Genomic DNA, 25,107 nt, shown 5'->3' on the forward strand with positions numbered 1-25,107 from the left:
ATATATGCATACCCATGTTCATTGCAGCACTGTTCACAATAGCAAAAAGATGGAAACAACCTAGATGCCCATCAACAGATGAATGGATAAACAAATTACAGTACATTCACACAATGGAATACTACAAAACGATAAAGAACAATGATGAATCCGCAAAACATCTCATAACATGCATGGATGAACCTGGAAGGCATTATGCTGAGTGAAATTAGTCAGTTGCAAAAGGACAAATATTGTATAAGACCACTATTTATAAGAACTCAAGAAAAGGTTTAAACACAGAAGAAAACATTCTTTGACGGTTACAAGGGTGGGGAAGGACTGAAAGGGGAATAGTAGACAAGAACCCATCTTAGGTGAAGGGAAGGACAACACACAATGCAGGGGAAGTCAGCACCACTGGACTAAACCAACAGCTAAGAAGTTTCCTGAACACAATCAAATGCTTCAAGGAAAAAAGGAATGTGTGGTCACATTATAGGAATAGCAACTAGGGTCACGTAACAATGTGTATATACGTTTGAGAAACTAACTTGAGCTGTAAACTTTCACCTAAAGTACAATAAAAAATATATATATTTATAGGATTGGCAGTAAAAATCTGAGGTCTGCTCACAGCCGACACAAACTCACTGGATAACCAGTTAGACAATCTCTGCTCAGTTCTTTATATTTCCCTGTATTCAAGTTGTAGCCTTCATTGCTGATACAAACTGGCACACATTAAGAAAATAATAACAAAGCTCCTATTTTCTTCACATAACTTTCATTCCTTGATTCAGACTGTTAAAATCAATGCATGGCTAATTGCTTTTCAATCATAGCTTTCAGTTTTTTTCCACCAGATATTTATGTGGATATCCTATTGTTTTATGCAAAATGCCCATCCCTCTTTGCAAGTACTCTGACATATCTGGCTTGTTTTTCAAGTCCTCAGATTTTGTGCTGGTGGTTACTTCTTTCATAATCTATGGTCAATCTTTTAAAAAAAAAACTTGTTGCCGTCGAGTCAATTCCAACTCACAGTGATCCTACAGGTCAGAGTAGAACTGCCCCACTGGGTTTCCAATGAGCAGCTGATGAACTCGAACTGCTGACCCTTTGGTTAGCAGCAGGGCTCTTAACCACTACATCACCAGGGCTCCAAAAAATTTAAAAAGTCTGATTTACTATATTAGCTAAGTTTTAATTGGAAACTATATAGCTTAGAGAAGTACTTCAGTTTACTCATATAATAAAAATAAAAATATAAATATACAAAATTCAACTTTAAAAAAATCTAAAAGTTATCTAAATAGGTCCACAACTTATTAAATTTCAATAAGCTGACTGTTAAGAGCACAGAAATTATATGAAGAGACCTATAACAAGAGAAGAAATTGAAGAGGTAATTTAAAAAACTCCCAACAAAAAAATGTCCTGGCCTGAATGGCTTCACTGGAGAATTCTACCAAACATTCAGAGAAGAGTTCACACAAGTACTACTCAAACGGTTTCAGAGCACAGAAAAGGGATCTTCCCGAATTCCTCCTATGAAGCCAGCATAACACTGATACCAAAGCCCAGTAAAGACACTACAAAAAAAGAAAATTACCGACCAGTACTGCTCATGAATATAGATGCAAAAATTCTCAACAGAATTCTAGCCAACAGAATTCAGCACCATATCAAAAATAATAATAATGATACACCATGACCAAGGTATGCAAGAGTGCTTCAACATTAGAAAATCAATGTAATACACCACATAAATGAACAAAAGAATCACATGATAATCTCAATTAATGCAGAAGAGACATCTGATACAGTCCAATACCCATCCCTGATAAAAACTCTCAATAAAAACAAATGGAAGGGAAATTCCTCAACATAAAAAAGGGCATCTGCACAAGACCAACAGCATACATCATTCTCAACAGAGAGAGGCTGAAAGCACTCCCTCTCAGAACGGGAATAATCTCAAGGATGCCCTTTATCACCACTTCTATTTAACACTGGCTAGAAATCCTAGCTACAGCAATAAGGCAAGAAGAAGAAATAAAGGGCAACCAACCTGGAAAAGAAGAAGTGAAACTATCCCTATTCACAGATGATATGATCCTATACATAGAGAACCCCAAGATTCCACAAGAGAACTACTGGAACTAACAGAAAGATTTGGCAGAGTAGCAGGATACAAGATCAACACACAAAAATCAGTTGGATTCCTATACACCAACAAAGAGAACTTCAAAAAGCAAATTAGGAAAACAATACCATTTATAATAGCCCCTAAAAAGATAAAATACTTAGGAATAAATCTAACCAGAGACGTAAAAGACCTATACAAAGAAAACTACAAAACACTATTGCAAGAAACCAAAAGAGACCTACATAAATGGAAAAACATACCACGCTCATGGATAGGCAGACTCAACATTGTGAAAATGTCAATTCTACCCAAAGCAATCTACAGATACAATGCAGTCTCAATCCAAATTACCAACAGCATTATTTAATGAGATGGAAAAATTAACCACCAACTTTATACAGAAAGGAAAGAGGCCCCAGATAAGCAAAGCATTATTGAAGAAAAAGAACAAAGTAGGAGGCCTCATACTACCTGATCTCAGAACCTACTATACAGATAGAGTAGTCAAAACATCCTAGTACAAGTGCGACAGATACATAGACCAATGGAACAGAATTGAAAACCCAGATGTAAATCCATCCACTTATGGTCAGCTGATCTTTGACAAAGGATCAAAGTCCATTAAATGGGAAAAAGACAGTCTTTTTAACAAACAGTGCTGGCAAAACTGGATGTCCATCTGTAAAAAAATGAAACAGGACTCATACTTCACACCATACACAAAAACCAACTCAAAACGGACCAAAGAACTAAATATAAAACTTAAAACAATAAAAATCACGGAAGGAAAAAAAGAGACAATGCTAAGGGCCCTAATACATGGCATAAATACAATACAGACCATAGCTATCAATGCACAAACGCTAGAAGATAAACTAGATAACCTGGAGCTTCTAAAAATTAAACACTTATGCTCATCAAAAGACTTCACCAAAAGAGAACCTACATACTGGGAAAAAAATTTGGGCTATGACATACCCAACAAGGATCTAATCTATAAAATTCTTCAACTCCTCTACAACAAAAACACAAACAATCCAAATAAAAAATGGTCACAAGATAAGAAAAGACACTTCACCAAAGAAAACATTCAGGCAGCTAACAGACACATGAGGAAATGCCCAAGGCTAAAATCTCTAGCAAGCAGACTGCCACATCTTTCTCCAGAGGAGCCGCTGGTGGTTTCAAAACACCAATCTTTTGGTTAGCAGTCAATCACTTTAATCACTGCGCCACCAGGGCTCCTTACTAGCCATTTGAGAAATGCACATCAAAACTACAATGAGATACCATCTCACCCTGATATTATTGGCACTAATCAAAAAACAGAAAGTAAAAAATGTTGGAGAGGTTGCAGGGAGACTGGAACTCTTATGCACTGCTGGTGGGAATGTAAAATGGTATAACCACTAGGGAAAATGATATGGCACCTCCTTAAAAAACTAGAAATAGAAATACCCATACAATCCAGCATTCCCACTTCTAGGAATATATCCTAGAGAAATAAGAGCCGTGACATGAATAGATATATGCACAGTCATGTTCATTGCAGCATTGTTCACAATAGCAAAAAGATGGAAATAACCTACGTGTCCATCAACAGATGAATGGATAAATTATAACACATACACACAGTGGAAAACGATGCAACAATAAAGAACAATGACGAATCTGTGGAACGTCTCAAAACATGTATGAATCTGGAGGGCATTATGCTGAGTGAAATAAGTCAATCACAAAAGGACAAATACTGTATGGGACCACAATAATAAAAAGTCAAGAAAAGGTTTACACAAAGAAAGAACAATCTTTGATGGTTACGAGGAGGGAAGGGAGACAGTAGACAGGTATTTACTTTGGTGAAGGAAAAGACAACACACAACACAGAGAAAGGCAGCATAACCTGACCCAGGCAAAGTTATAGAAGCTTCCTAGACACATCCAAACACCTTGAGGAACCGAGTTGCTGGGGCTGAGGGCTGGGGACTATGGTCTCTGGGGACATCTAGGTCAACTGGTATAACATAATTCATAAACAAAATGTTCTACATCCTACTTTGGTGAGTAGCGTCTGTGGTCTTAAAACTTTGCAAACGGCCATCTAAAATACACCTATTGGTTCCATCCTGTCCAGAGTAAAGGTGACAAAAACAAAAGATAGAAGGAAAATATTAGTCCAAAAGACTAATGGACCACATGAACCACAGCCTCCACCAGCCTGAGCCCAGAAGAACTAGATGATGCCCAGCAACCAGCAATGACCGCTCTAACAAGGGTCACAACAGAGTCCCAGACAGAGTGGGATAAAAATATAGAACAAAATTCAAACTGACAAAAAAAGACCAGACTATTGGTCTGACAGAGACTGGAAGAACCCCTGAGACTATGGCCCCCAGACTCCCTGCTAACTCAGAACTAAAGCCACTCTCAAAGTTCACTTTTCAGCCAAAGATTAGACAAGTCTATAAAACAAACAGTTTACCACATGTCAGGAATGTACTTCTTAGATCAGTCAAACATATGAGACTAAATGAGCAAAACCTGACCAAAAACAAAGACAAGAAGGCAGGAAGGGACAGGAAAACTGGACCAATAGACACTGGCAACCCAGGGTGGAAACAGGGAGAGTGCCGACACATTGCTGGGATTGCAAACAATGTCACAAAACAATCTGTGTATAAATTTTTGAATGAGAAACTAATTTGTGCTGTAAACCTCCACCTAAAGCATAAAATTTTTTAAAAAAGTATAGAAATACATTAAATATAATAAATCAGAGTAAATATCCTGGGCACACATTAAGCATTTAATATGTATCTGGTAAATGTGAACACATAAAAGGAATAAACAGTTAATATATCAATACTTCTTACCTTTATAATAAGAAGAAATACCTTTTTCTGTGAGCAGCTGCCATACTTTCAGACATGTTTCTCACTTTTAGATAATTAACAAATCCTCTGAAGAAAAGAAGTAGGCCTGAAAAGGTTGAAATAATATGGATATATTATGTTCTTAAACAGAAAGGTGGTATGATAAATTTAAGACAGACAATTATAAACAAGGTTCTCTTTGCTTAAGAATTTAATCTGTAAGATTTCATTTATTCCATCATATATTTTACACTATAATGTATATAACTCCATAAGGAAATATAATTTTACTTTCACCCAAAAATATTTCAGTTTGTTAAGCCTAACTATATTTGCATTAAGGTAAACCACATACAGCTATGAAAATTCAGAATTACCAAAAAAAAAAAAAAAAAGATAAAATGATTTCTTTAAACAGCAAAGTTAGCCAATGCTTTTAAACTGATTCAACTCATAGAAATCCAATTTTACACCAAACTTTTCAATTGATACAACTACTGAGCAAACTAAGGTCCATTTACTTACATAAAGTATTCAAGAGAGAGTATGTGCGTATAGCTGCTAACAATCCTGGGATAAAACCAGTAAGTTTATATAGCAATGGCTGTCATCCGTGAAATGCGTATTTGAAGATATGTACACATTGTAAATATTTTTTATTATTTCTTATTTTCAAGTAATAATAAAAGACTTCATAATAAAAATTAAGATAAGAGACATGAAGGAAGACTTAAGAGGCAGTACTCTAGTGACTGATTTCTTACGTGATTTGGGGTACATCTTCTATCTCAATTTTCTCCTCCGTAAAATGGTATTTTTAAGTGTTACCTATTTATATTATAGATTTCTTCAACAACAAAATAGTGTGAAATGCCACAATCGAATTTTCAAATAAAAATATTAGGTAAGTATAAAAGCATTACCACTTTTTAAATATTTAAGAATACAATTCTAAGGGAAACATTTACTAACTCCAGTAGAATTTTAACCAGAAAATGGTTGGGGGTAAAAACAGAAACAGAAGATACGTATATACGCAACCTTCCTCCAGGAGGAATACAGTTTGTCAATTTAAATGCAGAGTCCCAAACAAAGCTTGTATCCCAATTCCAAGACAGTAACTGAAACACTTAAAAAAAAAGAAAGCGCTTGGACTAAATCAGAGTGGTAAGATAAAAAGGATACACAAATAATGACCTAGACAAGTGGGATAAATTTCAGCTAAATCTGATCTCATCTGCTTCCATATCCTAACTCCTTCCATTTGTGATTCCCACTCTCTAAATTCCATTCTCAATGCCCTTCAAGATGCTGTTCAAAGATAATGGTATTGCTACACAAATGTAAAGTGTTACTGAAAAATGCAAACCAAAATTATTTGTGAGGCCTCCTTCCATCTACAACACTGTTGTTTCTAAGATGTATTTTGTTCTGCTCAGGCATTTTCTAAAATAAGCCAATTCAGATTACCTAAAAACCAATCAGTTAGCAACTATTGTTTCTCAGCATTCCACAATGTGCTCAGCATTCTTTTTAGTACAGGTAGTCCCCAGTTATGACGGGGCTACCTTCCAATGACTCCATTGTAAGTCGGTTCTGACATAAGTACCTCATTTTTATTTTTTTTTTAGTTTTCATTATTATTGCCTTTTATTATCAGTATCTTTATAAATCTGGCAGTGTTCTGACAGTAAATCATAAAACTGAACATCTGCGAGTGAGCATCTGAGAATATTAACATCAGCAAATTATGTGTTGCAACATATAACTAACAATAAGATATACACGGAAAAAAAACAACGGTCATAACTGCAGTTTGTCCTAATTCGAGTACGTGGTAAATTAGGGACTACCTGAATATGTGAAGACAACATTTTTTATCCTGTTTAAATTTTCACATTTTATATCCCTTAAATAAATGCTAGATTATGGCTCTTATATGGAACTGGAGTTGTCCTTTGTATTCCACTCTACCCCATAGTTGTCTTCCTAAGACTGCTCCAATCCCTTAACTATATATATATATATATATATGTAAAGCAAATACAAGTTTTAATATGCTTAAATATTTAATAACAGGCTTTATGCATTTTTTTCACTTTTAGGTAGGAAACTCATTAAAGAACATAAAGTTTAAGCAGTCAGAACACAGCGAATATAAAACTGGGCAAACCCCTTTACTGACTCTCCAACAAGGCCACAGAACTAGGGTAATATCCCCATGACTATTAGAGAAACAATCCAGGATCTTTAGTGACCTTACTTGACCACCAAGAACTTGCTTCTCAAAAGCTCCTAAAGACCCAGTACCATGACTAAGTAAAAACTCAAAGAGAAGAGTGCCACCTACTGAAATGCCACTATTTTCTGGTGCAGTTATTTCACTAGAGAAACGTGGGCTTTAAAACCTAAGTAGAAATAAAATGTATTCTTTATGTCAGTAAATATATTTGAAATGTAGATTAAAAGTATAATGTGATTTTAAAATTAATTTAATTATCAAGCACTAAACTAAAAACCACAAGGGACCAGAATTAGAAATCCATAAAATTCATCCCTATGAATAAAAAGACATAACCTTTTAAGAACACAACTCAACAAACATACTATGATCATTAAGCATGAAGTCCTTCTTTATGCCTAGCTGAGTAATGATTAATACGGGGCACATTTCAAAGGCATAAAGAATGTTTTCATGATCCAAAAATAAGAAAATGGATAAAACATCCAAACTATCCTACTCGCAGCATTCCTTAAGATCAGTAAAAGAAACTATGCGATGTATTTTCAAAGATAAATGCTGAAGACAATTATTTTTAATCATATTAGAGTTTTCAAATGTTACAGTATTGAATTATTATTCAACCTCTGATTCTTTAAACTGACAGTCTCTGGATTTTAAATCTTAGAACTCTGGAGTTCTATCTAGAATTATGTGAAAATCTGAGGCAAAATATTTGGATATGAGAATTTTAAAGCAGAAAAATTATTTCTACGAAAGTTGCAATTTATTGATGTCTTGCAATTTTAGTAAATATAAATGTTAAACATACTAAATGCAAACTATACAAACCTAAATGCATTAAGAATAAACTTACCAAGTACAAGAAATATCCACCAAAGCCAATACTGCCCATTGAAATATCCAGTAAAATAATCAGAAAACTATGGAATGAACATAAATATATGTTATTTCTGTCCCTAAATTTGAAAATCATAGATTAGCCCTGTTTTGAGAATGACTTATCCCAAATACTCTTTAACACTTTAAACTTAATAACATACATTAACAATATACATATAGTTATTTGAGGAAAAAAATATTTTATGCAATAGCAAACAAACTGTTACACAAAATATTTTAGAACCAAACAATTTCAAACTACTTACAAGAAAGGTAAATAGTATATAGCTAAAATCAAACTTTCTTCCATTAAAGAGTTCACATGTCAGTCCTTTTTCATAATCTCTCAAAGCCACAACTACTATCCCAAACACACTACAGCAACCCACTGCTTTAGATATTAACACCAAAAGCCACATTAGTTTAATCTTATCAGATGGGGATGTTCTGCTGACCTCTAAAAAGAAGAGCTTTTGACCTTTTGTACACCCCCTACTGTTAACCACTACCAAGAATACTAGGCATATAAAGACCCCCAACTCATCAGTCTTTTTATTTTCAAACTAGATGCCCCAGCATTCAGTTCCCAACAGTGAGCTGAGAACAGCTAAATGAACCTTGAAGTGGCATTTCAACACTTCTGTTAGTAGCCATGGTAGACAGTTCTATATTCTCTGTGATGTGGAAATATGAACAGGCAGCTGGAAGGCAGGGTTTGATGCTATTGAACACAGGTATCTTTTCCTTGACTAGACTCCACACATCATGCTTCATTAACTTCAAAAGTTAAAAATACCAATCTAATTTTCTTCAGAGTTTACTTCAGATAATTCCTCCTTTAGCACTTAAACACTGCCCCCAAATAACTGTTTTAAAATGATTGTGTTTCATTTGGTTGTACTGTTTTTCAAAGGGCCTAATATAACCTACTCTAAAACTATTAAAAATTAGCTTATCAATCATGAATCTGATTTAACTAAAAATGATTTAATTGCAGAATTAAGCTTTGCTCTCAAATCTGATATTAAATTTACCTATATCCAACTTTATTCCAATAATTATTTCCAATTCTCCAATGCTAATTTCCATAAAGGCTTAAAAATCCTATAGCATTGGAAACAATAAAAATGCTTACAAATTATAAGAAACATCACCATTGTGGAAACATACCCACTAAAGATTATCTAAATCACTTTTTTAAAGCCTCTCAAGTATTTTCCCAGGAAGTATTTTCAGTTAATAAATGAACCATGATCTAAAATCCTCAGCTTAAAGTTTAGAAATTACAGTTTTAAAATTTTAAAGTACTACTAAAGATGCAAATCCCACATGCTCCTACACCTTTAAAATATATAAGATGAAGGGAGAACTTGAAAATTGAAAAAACTATACCTGGTAAAGTATGACTGAACTACTTTTTAATCAAGTAATTAGGAAAAATAAGAGATTTTCATATAAGTCAAATCAGTGCAGAAGTTTTGAAGGTACAGGAACAAAAAGAAAGAGAATCAGAGCAAAACATTCTTTAAGTTTCTGCGCATGTTAACCAGTAGGAGGCAACCGGAAGATCAAGAACAGAGTCATTCTTCATGAAAAATATTTACCATAAAGCTATTCCTTATTTACTCCCAAGAGAAGAATATTACCTTCACCTTGATGCCAATAGGAAAGACTCACTATGTAAAAGCAATAAATAGGTTTTGGATTCACTAATGAGTTATCAAAAAATTTTAAAATATCAAAAATCACAGGACTGATCCAAGTTGTTGCTTTTTTTTAAATAAGTAAACCAATCACAAGTTGCAGAAATCAAACTATGGAAAATAGATTCACCAACATTAAATGAACATAAATTATTTTACTGGTTATATCCTGTTTACTTGCAACAAGGTTTTTAATAAACCACATATGCATTTAATAAAAATATCAAAAGCCTTAGATGTAAGTTCAGAATCCTTGACTAAAGCGAACAGCAGCAGTATGATTTATAAATTACTTGCTATCTAATGAAACGAAACACTAGGCTTTTAGGAAAAAAACATTCTCTCAAGCACTAAACTCCAAGAGGAATTTATTGCCTGCAGCTTTGTAATAAAAGGCAGGGTCAGATGTGTGTAAATTCAAATCTACCTATACTTTACTTCTGAGCACTCAATGTTTATTTTTTTTAAAAGTGAGTTTTTTTTTTACATTCATGATAATTTTACTAAACAATAGAAATGTTTATGTTTTAACTGATGTTAAGCATGCCTGCACTATATATCACAATAGTAGTAGCTATGATTTACTGAGCACCTATATTTGTGCAGCAAGAGGACAAAGTATTTTAATTGTATTATTTCCATACATTACAAAAATCCTGAAAGGTAGCTATTATCAGCACATTACTACCCCATGAAGAAACTGATGCTCAGAACAATTAAAGATAGAACACAAATATAAAAAAGATGAGATTCAAATTCAAGTTTTTCTGATGGCAAAGTTCTTTCCACTCTACTAAGCAACCTCTCATACAATAAAGCTATAAAATGTTCACACCATGGAGATCACTACAGTAATTAAGCGAGAAGAATAAGACCTGAAATAATCAAATAGATATGCATAAAATTAACACTTATAAATCACACCGAAAAATTTGTACATTTTAATTTTAGAGATAAAAGTGACATAGGCCATAGTGGTACTTACCCTGACAATAAGGATCCATTTGATCAATGAAAGACCAAATCCACAGATAGCACCATACCTTCCAGCTATGGTATTGGTTATACAAAAGGATAAACAAAATCCAAGCCAGTTGAAAATAAATGCCACTAAAAGCAACAGAAAGTCCTTTTAAAGACCACACTTTGGAAACAAATTAGCATAGATGTAATATTAGCAATACTTCATTGCTCAACGGAAACAAGTTACCTTTCTTGTAACTCTATATATACCCAATTTAAACCTTCTTTGCAGACTGTAGCTTACTTTTTACAAATGTATTAATTTCTATAAATAAACAAATGGGTAACTTAGTTTCTTGTCAATTTGGTTAACCTGAGTAAATTTCTTAAAGCTTATCATCAGTGGGTGAAACTGCATTTTAAACCACATCACAACGTAGCTCCCATGTGATCCCACTCAAGAAATACTGCCTAAGCAATCAGCCAAACAAACTGGCCTTAAAAAAAAAAAAAAGCACTATTACAGATGAGCTAAATGAATTATAAAATAAAGCTATGGGTCACAGAGCAGACACTGGTCATTGCTTCTTATTCCCACCTAATAAAAATCCTTGTTTCTTCCCCTCCCCAGGAACCCAATCTCCTCTACAAAGTCATTTATTTCAGAGGAGGCTGATCCCCATACTTTGCCCCAGAAGGGAAGTCCTGAGTATTTCTGGGACTATCACAGATAGCCTAAAGTCCATGCCAGGGAGTTTTCATGTTTTTTTGCTTAAGAGGATTTCTTCGGATCTTAAAAACATTCCTTAGATCTTGAAAACACAGCAAAGGAAGGGAGGGTGGGACCGTAGATAGCACTAACTTGATCACTGTGGAAGCTCATTGATGGATACACGCAGGTTCACTATACTACTGTCTACTTTAACACAGGTTTACAAATATCTAAAATAAAAGTGTTTTTTAAAGACAGCAAAGAAGAAATGGTCCATATCTTCCGCTGCATGTCATCATGTTTAAACAAAATACCTGCAGGCATCCGGCTACCAGAAAAGCGAAAAAAAATAAAAATAAAAAAATAAACCACTGCCATCAAGGGCGATTCCAACTCACAGTGACCCCGTGTGTTACAAAGTAGAACTGCTCTATGGGTTTTTTTGGGTATAATCTTTATGGAGGCATATTGCCAGGTCTTTCTTCCACATCACCACTTGGTGGGTTCAAACCACCAACCTTTAGTTTAGTAGTCTAGCACAAACCATTCGGGCCACCCAAGGACCACCCTGGCTACCAGACTGAGGACTAAACCAGCACTCTAGGTGACGGACAGGGAAGAAAAGCACTTATGCTCTCTCTAGTTCTTTGCTCTTCCATAAACTTCATGTGATGTGAGATAATGTCCTAAGTGTTTAAAGCAGTTGAATAGAGGTCTTCTATTACTTGCGGCTGAGAGCATTCTGACGGAGGTCCTTAAATTATAACCAGAGTGTTCTATTTGTGTCTAAAATACCAATATTATCCAAAAAACAATTTTAAAAACCTCTACAGTTCTATTTTATCCTGTTTGGAGCCCATCCTCTGACCCTGTGTATCTGTTCTATATTTAATTGGTTAATCTTTGTGTTACCGGTGGGGGAAAATATAACATCCAGACAATCAAAAATAAATTTATACCTATTTAAAGAATTTACATCAGCAAAGAGTGGTAGAGATTCCCAACAGTTGTGCCACACGTGTTAGCGATCTGCTGAGATATTTCTTTCTTCAGCCATCAGGAGAGGCAGAAGGCAGACTGCCACCAGCCCTGAACACCTTCTTTCCTTTACCCCAGTGTGCTGTAAACATTTTCTCATTTACTAAACATGTCCTGTTGTTAAAATATTAGGAAGCACTGATGGAGAGAATCCAAGACAGAAAAATACTTCAAAGTATATTTTTATCTTTGAGTGTGGGTGTGTGTCTGCTTTGGGGGAAAATAATGCAAGAACACTGTTCGATCTCTTCAGTATCAAACATTCTAATATCTATTACAGATATCATTGCAGCCACACCAGGAATAAAGCTAAAAGAACAAAAATGCCATCTGTAGCCTTATAAGCTGTGCTCATGTGATATAACTTAACCATCTTTAATTGGTTTAAGCCCTAGAAAATGAAGTGGTGACTACTTGGGCAAAGAGAGGTTCACTTTCTATGTCTTTTGCCAAAAAGACAAAAAATAAAGCCGAATAGATTTTTAAGGTACAGAAAGGACAGATGCATTCAATTCTGGGTCCTCTATGACATGTCAGAGTTGGCAAGTGGGGAGAATTTAATAAATGTACACACTAAGCCTTAAGAGAGTAAAACTCCATAAAAGATATAACGTGTAGTAGAGGCATGTAAACACATACATGATTGGAAAGAAGACAAGATCAATTTTCTTTCAACTTTACTTCACTCATGACACACTCCCCTGGAAACCTACGGCACAACTGTTGCTGTTAGCTGCCGCTGAGTCAGCCACCAACTCACAACAACCTCACATGTTACAGAGCAGAACTGCTCCATAGGGTTTTCCTGGCTAAAATCTTTACAGAAGCAGAAAGCCAGGCCTTTTCTTCCACAGCGCCGCTGGGTGAGCTCCAACTGCCAATATTTAGGTTAGCAGCTGATCACAGACCACTTGCACCACGCAGGCTCCTCTAGGGCAAAACAGCTGTTGGAGCATCTATTCCTCACATTGCGAAGCCCAAGATGGAACCACAGGAAACAACAGGCTTACATAGCCTACATTCCTTAGAAAAGTAAGATTCTGGGGGCACAAAGAGTAGGGAATTGGGGTCATTAATTCAGAAAAGCTGATAAAGAACGCTTAGTGCAGCACCCATCACACTTCTCCACACTCACCTTCAGAGTGCCCTTCTTTGTCGAGAAAGCAAACCAGGCCAGTTTAGACAGATTATGACGATTGAAAGAAGGATGCCAATCACATTACTTTATTATAACTAAAAATGAGTTTCAAAACAAGGACGGGGAAAGGAACACTTTCACCACCTTCATTTAACAGCAGTGTGTGTGTGTGTGTGTGTGTGTGTGTAAACATACAGATAAATACGGACATACAGAAATATAGATATGTGTGTTACGTTTACCTAGAGCTCTGGAGACAAAATGGTTAAGAGTCTGGCTGCTGAACTCGAATCCACCAGCCACTCCTCGCAAACCGTACGGGGCAATTCTACTCTGTCCTATAGCGTAGCTACGAGTTGCAATTGACTCAACAGCAACGGGTTTTTCGGTTTCTCTATGTCTACCAAGTTGGTATGCATATGTATGTCTTAGCTCTATCCACTGAAAGAGGCTAGACCAGTGACACCCCAATAAAAGTGAATGCACCCTTACTGCTCAGGTTTTCATTTCTAAATACCATTCTCCAGCAAAAGGAATCTCTTGGAGAACTGGCTGATTCCACGGCTAGGGCAGGGAAAATACAATATGAGCCTGGAACATCTGTGGTGCCAGAAAATAAGAAAGGGCTGGGGAAAAAAACAGAAGAAAAAAATAGGGGGAGGGCATATCAAAAGTATACAGAAGCCAAACTGAAATAGCTCCCAATGGCCAAAGTTGGAACAACCTGACCAGGAAAATGGCAGTATTGGACTATAATTCAAAGAATAAAATAAATATTCACAAGTCCATACTGATATAAATAAATAACAAAATAAATAAGAAGTAACTATCTTCCTTTCAGAAGAAATCCAATTAATAAATATAGAATGAATGAGGCAAACAGAAAATTATCATTTAAAAAATCAATCAAATTCCCACAATTAGGGAAAGATTAAGCAGATTGCAAAAAAAGTAGAACATTAGACATCAGAATTCACATTTCAAAATATTCTTTGACTTCTTTTTTAATTCTGTACAAATAACTTAATGTCTCTCTAATTATGTTTCCCTCAGGTTTAAAATGGGAACAATACAAGCTGCTAATTATATAATTATAGCAGGCTGCAAGTGGTACAAAAGGCTAAACCTTGGAGAAAATGTTTTCTAAATAGAACTCATTACATTTTTAAAGTACTAGTTCAAGGTTATTTCCACAGACTATCAGTTAACCAACTGACCAAGTCTTATTTCTGATTTTTAATTAACTGACAAATAACTGGCTTCTGCTCCATTCTCTTAGAGAGAATATTTCATAGAAATTAAATCAGACATGCCAGTTAGACACTTATGAGGCATTCTACAGTGACAATTTAAGGGATTATGAAAAGGAAAAACATGATCAGGTGATACTTAGATTTTTTTCTTTATATTTTCTGAGAAAAATAAACAAAATTAGGTGCAAACTTTGCTTAGTGTTGTGTGTGCTAAGAGATTAAAATGTACAGGCTGAAAACAGAAAAGCAAGAATTAAACATGTTAACGGAAACAATCTTAGAGATATTTATTGCAATTTCATTTACACAATCTATATGACCTTAAATGCTCAAGTTATAAACTGCCTTGAAAAAAATCTACTTCCAGACCTTTTATGCAACAGCAGCTACTAGATAGTTTAAGAAGCGTGGAAAACATGGTAAGCTGCAATTTGCAGAACAGCCACTAGATGGCAGATAGTGATTACAAATATATCTATGTTTATCAAAGCAAAAAAGCTCCAACATGAATAGAGCCTACCAGAAAAAATATATATCAGGAAATGAAGGTGAAAAATAACTTCAATTTTACGCTCATCATACTCTGTCCTATACAGTCAGAATCGACTCGATGGCAATGGCTTTGGTTTTTTTGTTTTTTTTTTAATATTGGTACAATATTTGTATAATGGCAAGAACAGAAATGTAATTTAGTATAAGTCCACGAATTTATACATTGCTAATGTTATTAATTGGAGCCCTGGTGGTATAGTGGTTAAGAGCTTGGCTGCTAACCAAAAGGTCCACAGTTCAAATCCACCAGCCACTCCTTGGAAACCCATGGGGCAGTATTACTCTGTCCTATAGGGTCGCCATGAGTCAAAACTGACTTGACAGCACCTAACAACAACGTTATTAATTAATATACCACCCACCACTGGCCAAAAGTAAAGTAAAAAAAGCGTCTAGGTTACCAACACTGTTCTATCAGTGAAATGTTTTCAAATCTGAAAAATAAAGATTAAAGAAAAGATACTGGTATTAAATGAAATACAGAAATGGAGAAATAAAAAGCCCTTAGTCAAATAATTAAATAGTGCCAAATAACAGTTTTTATTCCTGAGAAACAGGTGTTTGTGCTACAAATACTCTAATAAATATAAATTTTTTCTTTCCTAATTAAGATTTTTTAAAAGACTAAACTATAAAAAGAATTAATGTTTAAGCTACTCTTTTTTCAACACAATGTGTAGGAAGCTTGTTAAAATATAAAGGGTTATGAGTTGAACTAAAACAACTGATAGACTAACAGGACAAAACAACAGTGACTTGAAGCCAAAGAATTTCCTTATTCATGGTACCTAACATATCTAACTAAAAATTGTAACTAAAACCAGAAGATTCAGATTTTGCATATACATTAGCTGGTAGACAACCTGAACACAATCTAGTAAACTGACGAGATATATATAACCCCTCATTTCTGTGTGGTTCTCTACTTCTGCTCTTCAGCAGATGAGATAAAAGAAGGACAGGAAGCAATAAACAATTTCAAAATGGAGGAAAAAGGTGAGTGGATTTTCAAACTCAGGAAAATGTATCTTTCATTTTTAAAGCTGAATGTGGCATTTTAAGTAACTATTCCTTAGTTTATTATCAAGATAAACCTTATAATTAAAAAGAACTGAGTAAGCATTCTACTCAAGGTATGAAAGCTCGATCATTTAACCAGGTTGAGGGAAGAAATTAACTATATCATAGTCTAATCAAAGAATTTACTTATATGAATATTAGGTTTCCACTATTTAGCAATTTAAAGCATTTACTGAGTGTCTTAACATATTTAATAAGTCTACTATGTACCAATACCTGTGTTAAGAATTAAAATAATGAAGACCATGACACAGTGTTCTCTCAGGGAGTTTAAATTTATTTGACTTTGTAAGTCAAATATTACGATTTTTTTTTATTGTACTTTAGATCAAGTTTTACAAAAGTAGCTTCTCATTAAACAGCTAGTACATATATTGTTTTATGACATTGGTTAACAACCCCATGACATGTCAGTACTCTCCCTTCTCAATCTTGGATTCCCTATTACCAGCTTTCCTGTCCCCTCCTACCTTCTAGTCCTTGCCCCTGGGCTGGTGTGCCCCTTTAGTCTCCTTTTGTCCTATGGTCCTGTCTAATATTTGGCTAAAAGGTAAACCTCCGGAGTGACTTCATTACCGAGCTAAAAGGTGTCTGGGGGCCATACTCTCGGGGTTTCTCCAGGCTCCGTCAGGCCAGTAAGTCTGGTCTTTTTTTTCTTTTACCATACTTTAGGTGAAGGTTTACAGAACAGTTACTCATTAAACAGTTAGTACACATATTGTTTTGTGACACTGGTTAACAACCCCATGACATGTCAACACTCTCCCTTCTCGACCTTGGGTTCCCTATTACCAGCTTTCCTGTCCTCTCCTGCCTTCTAGTCCTTGTCCCTGGGGCTGTTGTGTCCCATTAGTCTTGTCTTGTCTTATGGGCCTGTCTAATCTTTGGCTGAAGGGTGAACCTAGGGACTAACTTCATTACAGAGCTAAAAGGGTGTCCAGGGGCCATATTCTCGGGGTTTCTCCAGTCTCTGTCAGGCCAGTAAGTCTGGTCTTTTTTTTGTGCGTTAGAATTTTGTTTTACATTTTTCTCCAGCTCTGACTGGGACCCTGTTATGATCCCTGTCAGAGCAGTTGGTGGTGGCAGCCGGGCACCATCTAGTTGTACTGGACTCAGTCTGGTGGAGGCTATGGTAGCTGTGGTCCATTAGTCCTCTGGACTAATCTTTCCCTTGTATCTTGTTTTCTTCATTCTCCCTTGCTCCTGAAGGGGTGAGACCAGTGGAGTATCTTAGATGGCTGCTCACAGGCTTTTAAGACCCCAGTCTGGTATTTTTTTGAGTTAGAATTTTGTTCTACATTTTTCTCCAGCTCTGTCTGGGACTATCTGTTGTGATCCCTGTCAGAGCAGTCAGTAGTGGTAGCCACAGTAGTTGTGGTCCATTAGTCCTTTGGACTAATCTTTCCCTTGTGTCTTTAGTTTTTTTCATTTTCCCTTGCTCCTGAAGGGGTGAGACCAGGGGAGTATCTTAGATGGCCACTCACAGGCTTTTAAGACCCCAAACACTATTCGCCAAAGTAGAACAGAGAACATTTTCTTTATAAACTATGTTATGCCAATTGAGCTAGACGGTCCCTGAGACTATGGTCCCCCGCAGCCCTCAGCCCAGTAATTCGGTCCCTCAGGGAGTTTTAATTTGTCCAAGGAGCTTCCATGACCTTACACTGAACAAGCTGTGCTGGCTTCCCCAGTACTGTGTACTGTTTTACCCTTCACCATAGTTACCACTTACCTACTGTCTATTTAGTGTTTTTCCACCCCCACCCCTCCCTTCTTCGTAACTATCAAAGATTGTTTTTGTGTGTAAACCTTTTCATGAGTTTTTACAGTAGTGGTCTCATACAGTATTTGTCCTTTTGTGATTGAAAATAAAGAATTTTTTAAGATGTTAAAAAATATAAGTCACCATTCCACCCCAAATAATACTTACACTTTCAGAAATTATTGTCTCAAAGGTCACACTGTTGCCCAGAATATTTCTTTCCCAGCCCCTTTTCTGGCTTACAGACATTCATTCTATATGCCCCTACAGAACTGAATGGATATCAGTATTATAGCATTTCCTATATAAAATCATATTTAGTTTAAATATACTTACATACTTTATACTACCAGCATCTAGCATAATGACTGAAATTCATAGTTATCCAATAAGTGTTTAACAAACTCTGGGATTTGTATTCCACATATCATCATACTTAGTATTCATTAGCTCAGTATCAGGAGCAATATACATTTTAAAAGAAGGTAGACACAAACTAACAATATTTGTTTTTCTTCACTATGTTGCTTTAAACATACAAACAGCTAATGCTTGCCAAAGAAAAAAGTGTGGCAAGGAAAGACCACTTACTGAAAAACGCCAGCATGAAGATGCCATCATTACCCACTCTAAGCTGGTCTGCATCACTGAAGTCATCTCTTGGTGGACACTCTTCCTCCTGAATCTATAAAACACATTAGCAGGGCTCACTAAAATACTGCAACTTCATCATCTTAAAGGTGTGGACAAGAAATTAAACAAAATAAAATCTAATATCCTTAATTTGTCATAAAGACAAAATGACATAGTAAGAGGTACACTGTATGACACATAGGAAGTACTCAATAAACATCAGCAATTATTACTTTTTCATGAACACCCTTGAAAAGAGGAACTTTAAAGGTAAACACAAAGAAGATAAAGGTGAATAACAGAATTATGAACATGGTTGCAAGAATGAGTTTTGACACAGCTGCAGTAGTCATGGACAAAGAGCATCTTTCCTACATCAGTGGACGACTATACATTGGTACAACCTCTGTGGTCGGCGATTTGACAATATTCATCAAAAATAAAAATGTACACACCCTTTCACCCAGCAATTCCAGTTCTTAAAATATATCCTACAGATATATGCGTATGTTCCCACTTATAAGAAATGATTTATTAAAGATAATTCATTGCAGCAATATTAACAATAGTAAATGATTAGACACAATCTAAACGTCCATTAATAGTGAGCTGTGTCAGGAGATAATTCTCCATGGGTGTCTTATGTTTCTGCATGTCTTACAGGTAAAGGCACTGACTGACTGCCTTTGTTCTAGGTTATCTCTTCAAGACGTTTATATAGTGAATAGCACTGGAAAAGAAAGACAGTGTCTCCGTTCAGAGCAAAAACGTAAGCATACTTACTGACGATCAAAGATTTAGGTTCCCTAAGCTCAGGGTTCCTCTCCTATAACAAAACACAGCACATGGAGAGGTATTACCTGGACCTCTTTACATCACTCCGGGGGAACTGGAGCTTAAGGAATTAGCACAAGAAAATGCAAAAAAATTGTGGCTTTTGCTGTGAGTAATAAAGTCCTTTGTCTCTGATCCAGCAGTCTCATCTTCTGCCAGCATCCATGAAACTGTGGCAGGCTAACAGTTAGCTTGCAAGTAGGGTAAAATCTCAGACCATTCACAGCTCTTGATAGACTAGTAAAACAAATTACTGCGTACCTATGCAATAAAATTCAAAAAACAGTATAAAACTTTAAAAAAATAAATAAAAAAGAACAAAAAAGTTCTTAAATTCTAATATGGAAAAACCTCCCAAGATACATAAGTGAAAACTGTCTGAATAGTATAATACTTTCACGTACAATATTAACATATTATTGTATTTACTTATAAATGTGAAGAACTTCTCTGAAAATATATATAAAACCTGTTATCACTGATTGCCTCCAATATTCAAGAAGTAGTCACTGAATATCCATTCTATGAAAGACACTGTGTCCTGGCCCTTAGGTAACATCACTGTACACAAAGATGCTTGCTTTTCTGGAGTCTGTACTTAAGTGAAGGTAGCCAAACACTAAACAAAGTCGTGTTAAATGAGTTATGTATACAATTATTAAAAGGTGTAAGTGCTGTACAAAAACCAAAGAATAAGGAAAGGATGTTTGTGAATGCTATGGGGGTAAGGTGCAATTTTAAATAGAGTGGTCAGATAGGCCTGATTGAGGTGACATTTGAGCAAAAGCTTAAAGGAGTTAGCTACGCACATATCCAGTAGAAACATGTTCCAGGCAGAGGAATAACTCAGCACCAAGGTCCTAAGACAGGATCATGCCTGGTGTGTTAGAAAAATAGCAAAGTAAACAAAAGAAAAAGCAAAAAGAAATGAGGTCAGAAAAGTCAACTGAAAAACTCTGGATTTTACTTAAGAGTGAAATGAGAGGTCTTATAGGGCTTTGTTTAGACACATGGCACGATCCGATTTACATATATGTATTATCTCCATGCTACACATACATCACCTCAGTTGAGTTAATGTTTCAGTTTTGAGTTAGTACAAACAGAAGTTCAGAGAAGCTAAGCATCCTGCTCAAGATCACATAACTAATAAGATAAAGGCAGGATTTGAATACAGGACATTCAAGTTCTTTCTCTAACAATCATGGTAGTTTCACTAAGTAAGTATGTTGGTTTCCCTAAAGAGAAAGACTTTCAAAACAATATTGCTCTTTATTTGGGCTCAAAGATCCCCTAAGCTCTGCAATCATGTATCCTAGGCAAACTTCATATGGTAAATTTAATGATGGCCAATGATTAAATACATATTAAAATTTTATAGAATTTCAAATTAAATCAAGAGATAAACATTAAAGCCCAGTGTGAACAAAACAAAAATACTGTCAAAATGAGGCAAGAATATAAATATTTCATACTCCTTTGAAACACCCATCTAGAGATTTTATTAAAGGATGCCATTTTTAAAAAAGATAGAAGACATATACACAAAGACATAATCTACAGTATTATTTAACCACATACATGCAAACATACTTGACAATAATCTAACTGTTCACTATAGAGGAATGATTACAAATTATATTGATTCTATGGAATTTCATTCAACCACTAAAATAACAAAAATTTTCGTTATGTTTAAAAAATAAAAGTTGGTATTTATACAACAATTTCAACTATCTTAAACACCCATTTGTAAATCCTTAAATTGGTGATAGGCACCAAAATATCTTTTTAAATGAAGAGCTGTAATAGAAGAACTGCAGTGTTTTCTTCTTCTTAATTTCCAACGTTGGCTAATATTAAAAAAAAAAAAAAAGTTTCATTTATTAAATACCAAATAAGTATCAGGTAACAGCTAGGTACTGGGAATATAAACACAAGGTCCCTATCCTGAAGTTGCTCACAATTTATCAAGTACTATTTAATGTGACAAAAAGCAAGTTACTAAAACAATATATAAGTTACTGAGCAATAAATCCTATGGCTATAAGATGAGCCTAACTGATGAATAAGCCATATTCTAAAAGTTTTATTAAGTGAATTATTTTGAATTCAAATATTTTTTCACAGAATACTAAAAATAGTTCATGTCCATAAATCTGTTTAATCATTCCAAAATCTAGAGGCAAACCTACATATTAGAAATACAAAATAACAGAAAATAGTATTGTTTCAACATTCCTGGGCTACATATATTCTCCTAATGAAAGAGATTTAAATGCTTTCAGCTCACCCAGCTCTGAGACTCGTTTACGATTAAATATACTCACATATTATTCAGACCAGTTTTTTTTTAATCTGAAGCAGGTGTGGGGACACACACTCAAACACTCATAGTTTGGAGAAAGAGGGCAATGGAGCACTGGGTTTAGAAAGCACTAACGAATTTAAAAGGTTTTTTTTAACAAGGATTCTCATGTTGCACTAACATACTCTAAATGAGTCTCTTGTGTACAATTCTACTTTGTTTCCTAGAAAGTTTTCTATAATACCCTTGATCCACAACCTGGGGTTAAACAAAAATCAGAAAATAGAAAACGGGAGACTTTTCTTTATACACATATTCCAATTCAGGCTGGGAATGATGACATTTACTTCCTAAAACCAAAAGAACCAAAGCCAAACCCGTTGCCAGCAAGTCGATTCCAACTCATAGCAACCCTAAAGGACACAGTAGAACTGCCCCACAGGGTTTCCAAGGAGCACCTGGTGGATTCAAACTGCTGACCTTTTGGTTAGCAGCCATAGCTCTTGACCACTATGCCTCCAGGGTTTCCTTTCTAAAACCAAGTACTGGAAACGATGCGGTAAATGGATAAAATAGTAACACTTCAGAGTTTTCTCCCCAAAATCGGTAAAATCACCTCTGTGCTTTTCACAAAACACATATGTTGTTGTTGCTCTTGTTAGCTGTCATTGAGTCCGCCCCCAACTCATGGCACTCCATGCACAACAGAACAAAACGCTGCCCAGTCCTGCACCAACCCCACGACTGACTGTAGATTGGACCATTGTGACCAATTGAATTTTTACTGGCTGATTTTTCGGAAGAAGAATCACAAGACCTTTCTTCCTAGTCCACCTTAGTTTAGAAGCTCCACTGAAAACTGTCCAGCATCATAGTAACATGCAAGCCTCACTGATAGATGGTAGCTACCCATAAGGTGCACTGGACAGAAAGCAAACCCAAGTTTCCTGCATAGAAGATGAGAATTCTACCACTGAACCACCATAGCAAGATTTAATACTCCTACTTTTTCTTTAGAGTTCTATCCTATTGTATGGAAGTTAGGGCAGTAGAGGATCCAAGGTCCACAGCATACATTCTTTAAAAACCTTTACCGTTTCCAAAGTCTCCAGGAAGACACACTCTGAGGAAAGGAGTTAGTATCCTACTTCAAGCAGCACATTCATGTATACAACTGCACATACAAATATATGTGCTAAGCAACCTAGGGTTGACTTTAATAGCAACTACATACTGTACAGATCACCCCTCTCTATGATTCTCCTTTCCCAACATAAAAAATCCTTATTGACTAAGCTATATTTATGCCATTTTCTTACCGGACACTTAACTCTCTGAGATGAAAAAGGCATAAAAATAAGTTTGAGGTTTACTGTCTCCATCCAACCCCATAACTGTGCACAAAGTTACTTATGTTGAGCTTTTACTGTTTGTGTGTGTGTTTGTCAGTGTGTGTGTTTGTGAGTTGCGGGTGGGGGAGGAAACGGGAACAAAAAAGCTCGTGGTGATGGAAGAGACTCAGCCAGGAAAAATTCTCGGTTACCAGATGATCTATCTAGTCACTGGCCTCTGGCCAAATAGTGGCAAGGGAAAATGCGATACATGGAAACACACCTCCCTCCCTTAGCTCCTCACCTAATTCTACCTGTTCTGTGAGCAGAGAATTTTTTGTGTCTTTTTCGTGAATAAAATGGGATGAATCCAGGGATCTACAATAACATCTCCAAAGTCTGAACCCAGAAAAAAGACAGCAAGCTCTAACCCTGCTTACAGCCTGCAGTGCGATTAATTACTTTTGTGTGTGGCCTTTCTAGCCATGGGCTTGTAACTCCCACCCAGGTGACTGTGTGACAGGGTAATTGTGGCTTACCAAGGGGATAGGTCAGTTTTGCCTTAAAAGAGCCAATTCAAGAGGAAAAAGAGGAGCCCACCACCAAGGAAGGAGAGACCAACAGCAGGAGAGAGCGTGGTGGACTAAGCCCCACCCAGATTTGCATTTGGAAAGACATGCAGAACCACCCAGAACTGCAGAGGGAACAGAAGATTTGCATTTGGAAAGACATGCAGAACCACCCAGAACTGCAGAGAGAACAGAAGACTTGCATTTGAAGGAAGAACTTACAGAAAAAAAAGTGGCTGTTTTTGCTTTCTGAATTTTGAGCAAGCTGTTTCCTTTTGGACACATCAAGGCAGGAAAAGTCACTGCCCTGGGAAGGAACCCTCTTCCAGGACTGGAAGTTAAACGGAGCCAGGGAGTAGATAGCTTGGTCTGCTTGCTTGTGGTGACCACCTGGGTTCACTCAATGAGTCGAAGTGGGAAAGCAGAGCAATGAAGAAAAGGGCTGAGTTTGGACATGTTCCACTGGCACCCGCTGACCTAGCCCATGGGGGCTAGAGATGACAGAGAGAGGAAGGGCTGGCTGGCCAGAAGTAAAGGAAGTTGTATGTGGACTCCTAAATTTACGGGTGGAACCCACTGACCTAGCCCAAGGTGGCTAGGGATGAGAGTGTGTGTAGGGGCTGTCTGAAGTGTGTGTGTGAACGCTCGAGCCTAAGGCTGCTACCCATGTGACCTAACTTGGATGGCTGGGGATGAGCTGACCAGACCCCTATCGAATGAAGAGAAAGATGTTTGACACTGTGAGCTGGTGTAGACGGCTGCAATCTGATGGTTTGCTCTGGACTGGACTTTGCTTATGGATACAGATGCTCAAAAGTCCCAACAGGAACAGAAGATTCTTCAAGACCAAAGAACATGTTTGTCTCCTCAGAGTGGTTTGACAGGATGGGCAATTTAAACTTTGGCTATCTAAAACAGGAGGAGATAAAGGCACCAAGTGGCTGGCTTACACGCTTTCTGAGTGTGCTTACATTAAACGAGGGGGACCAGGGAGGATCCTCACTGTATAGATTCCTCTTTTCCTGATCGGTCTAGGGAAGAGAGGGAGGGAAGATGTTGATAGAATTATATGAATCAGTTGTGAGTGCTAACTGTTAACAGCA

At 36.3% G+C, this 25,107-nt stretch overlaps 1 protein-coding gene across 1 annotated transcript in view; it reads right to left on the bottom strand.

Moving 5' to 3' along the window:
- The window catches only part of NDFIP2 (Nedd4 family interacting protein 2), an 82,874-nt gene that overhangs the window by 3,187 nt on the left and 54,580 nt on the right, over positions 1-25,107 (bottom strand). Inside the window, exons 5-8 of the mRNA XM_012554153.2 lie at positions 18,921-19,014; positions 10,817-10,941; positions 8,103-8,169; positions 5,005-5,110 (exon numbers count right to left, since the gene is read on the bottom strand). Coding sequence (XP_012409607.2) covers positions 5,007-5,110; positions 8,103-8,169; positions 10,817-10,941; positions 18,921-19,014 — 390 coding nt within the window. The 3' untranslated portion in view covers positions 5,005-5,006. The remainder of the gene's footprint in view (positions 1-5,004; positions 5,111-8,102; positions 8,170-10,816; positions 10,942-18,920; positions 19,015-25,107) is intronic.

The sequence above is a fragment of the Trichechus manatus genome, unplaced genomic scaffold, assembly GCF_000243295.1.
Source record: "Trichechus manatus latirostris isolate Lorelei unplaced genomic scaffold, TriManLat1.0 scaffold00013, whole genome shotgun sequence".
NCBI lineage: Eukaryota > Metazoa > Chordata > Mammalia > Sirenia > Trichechidae > Trichechus > Trichechus manatus.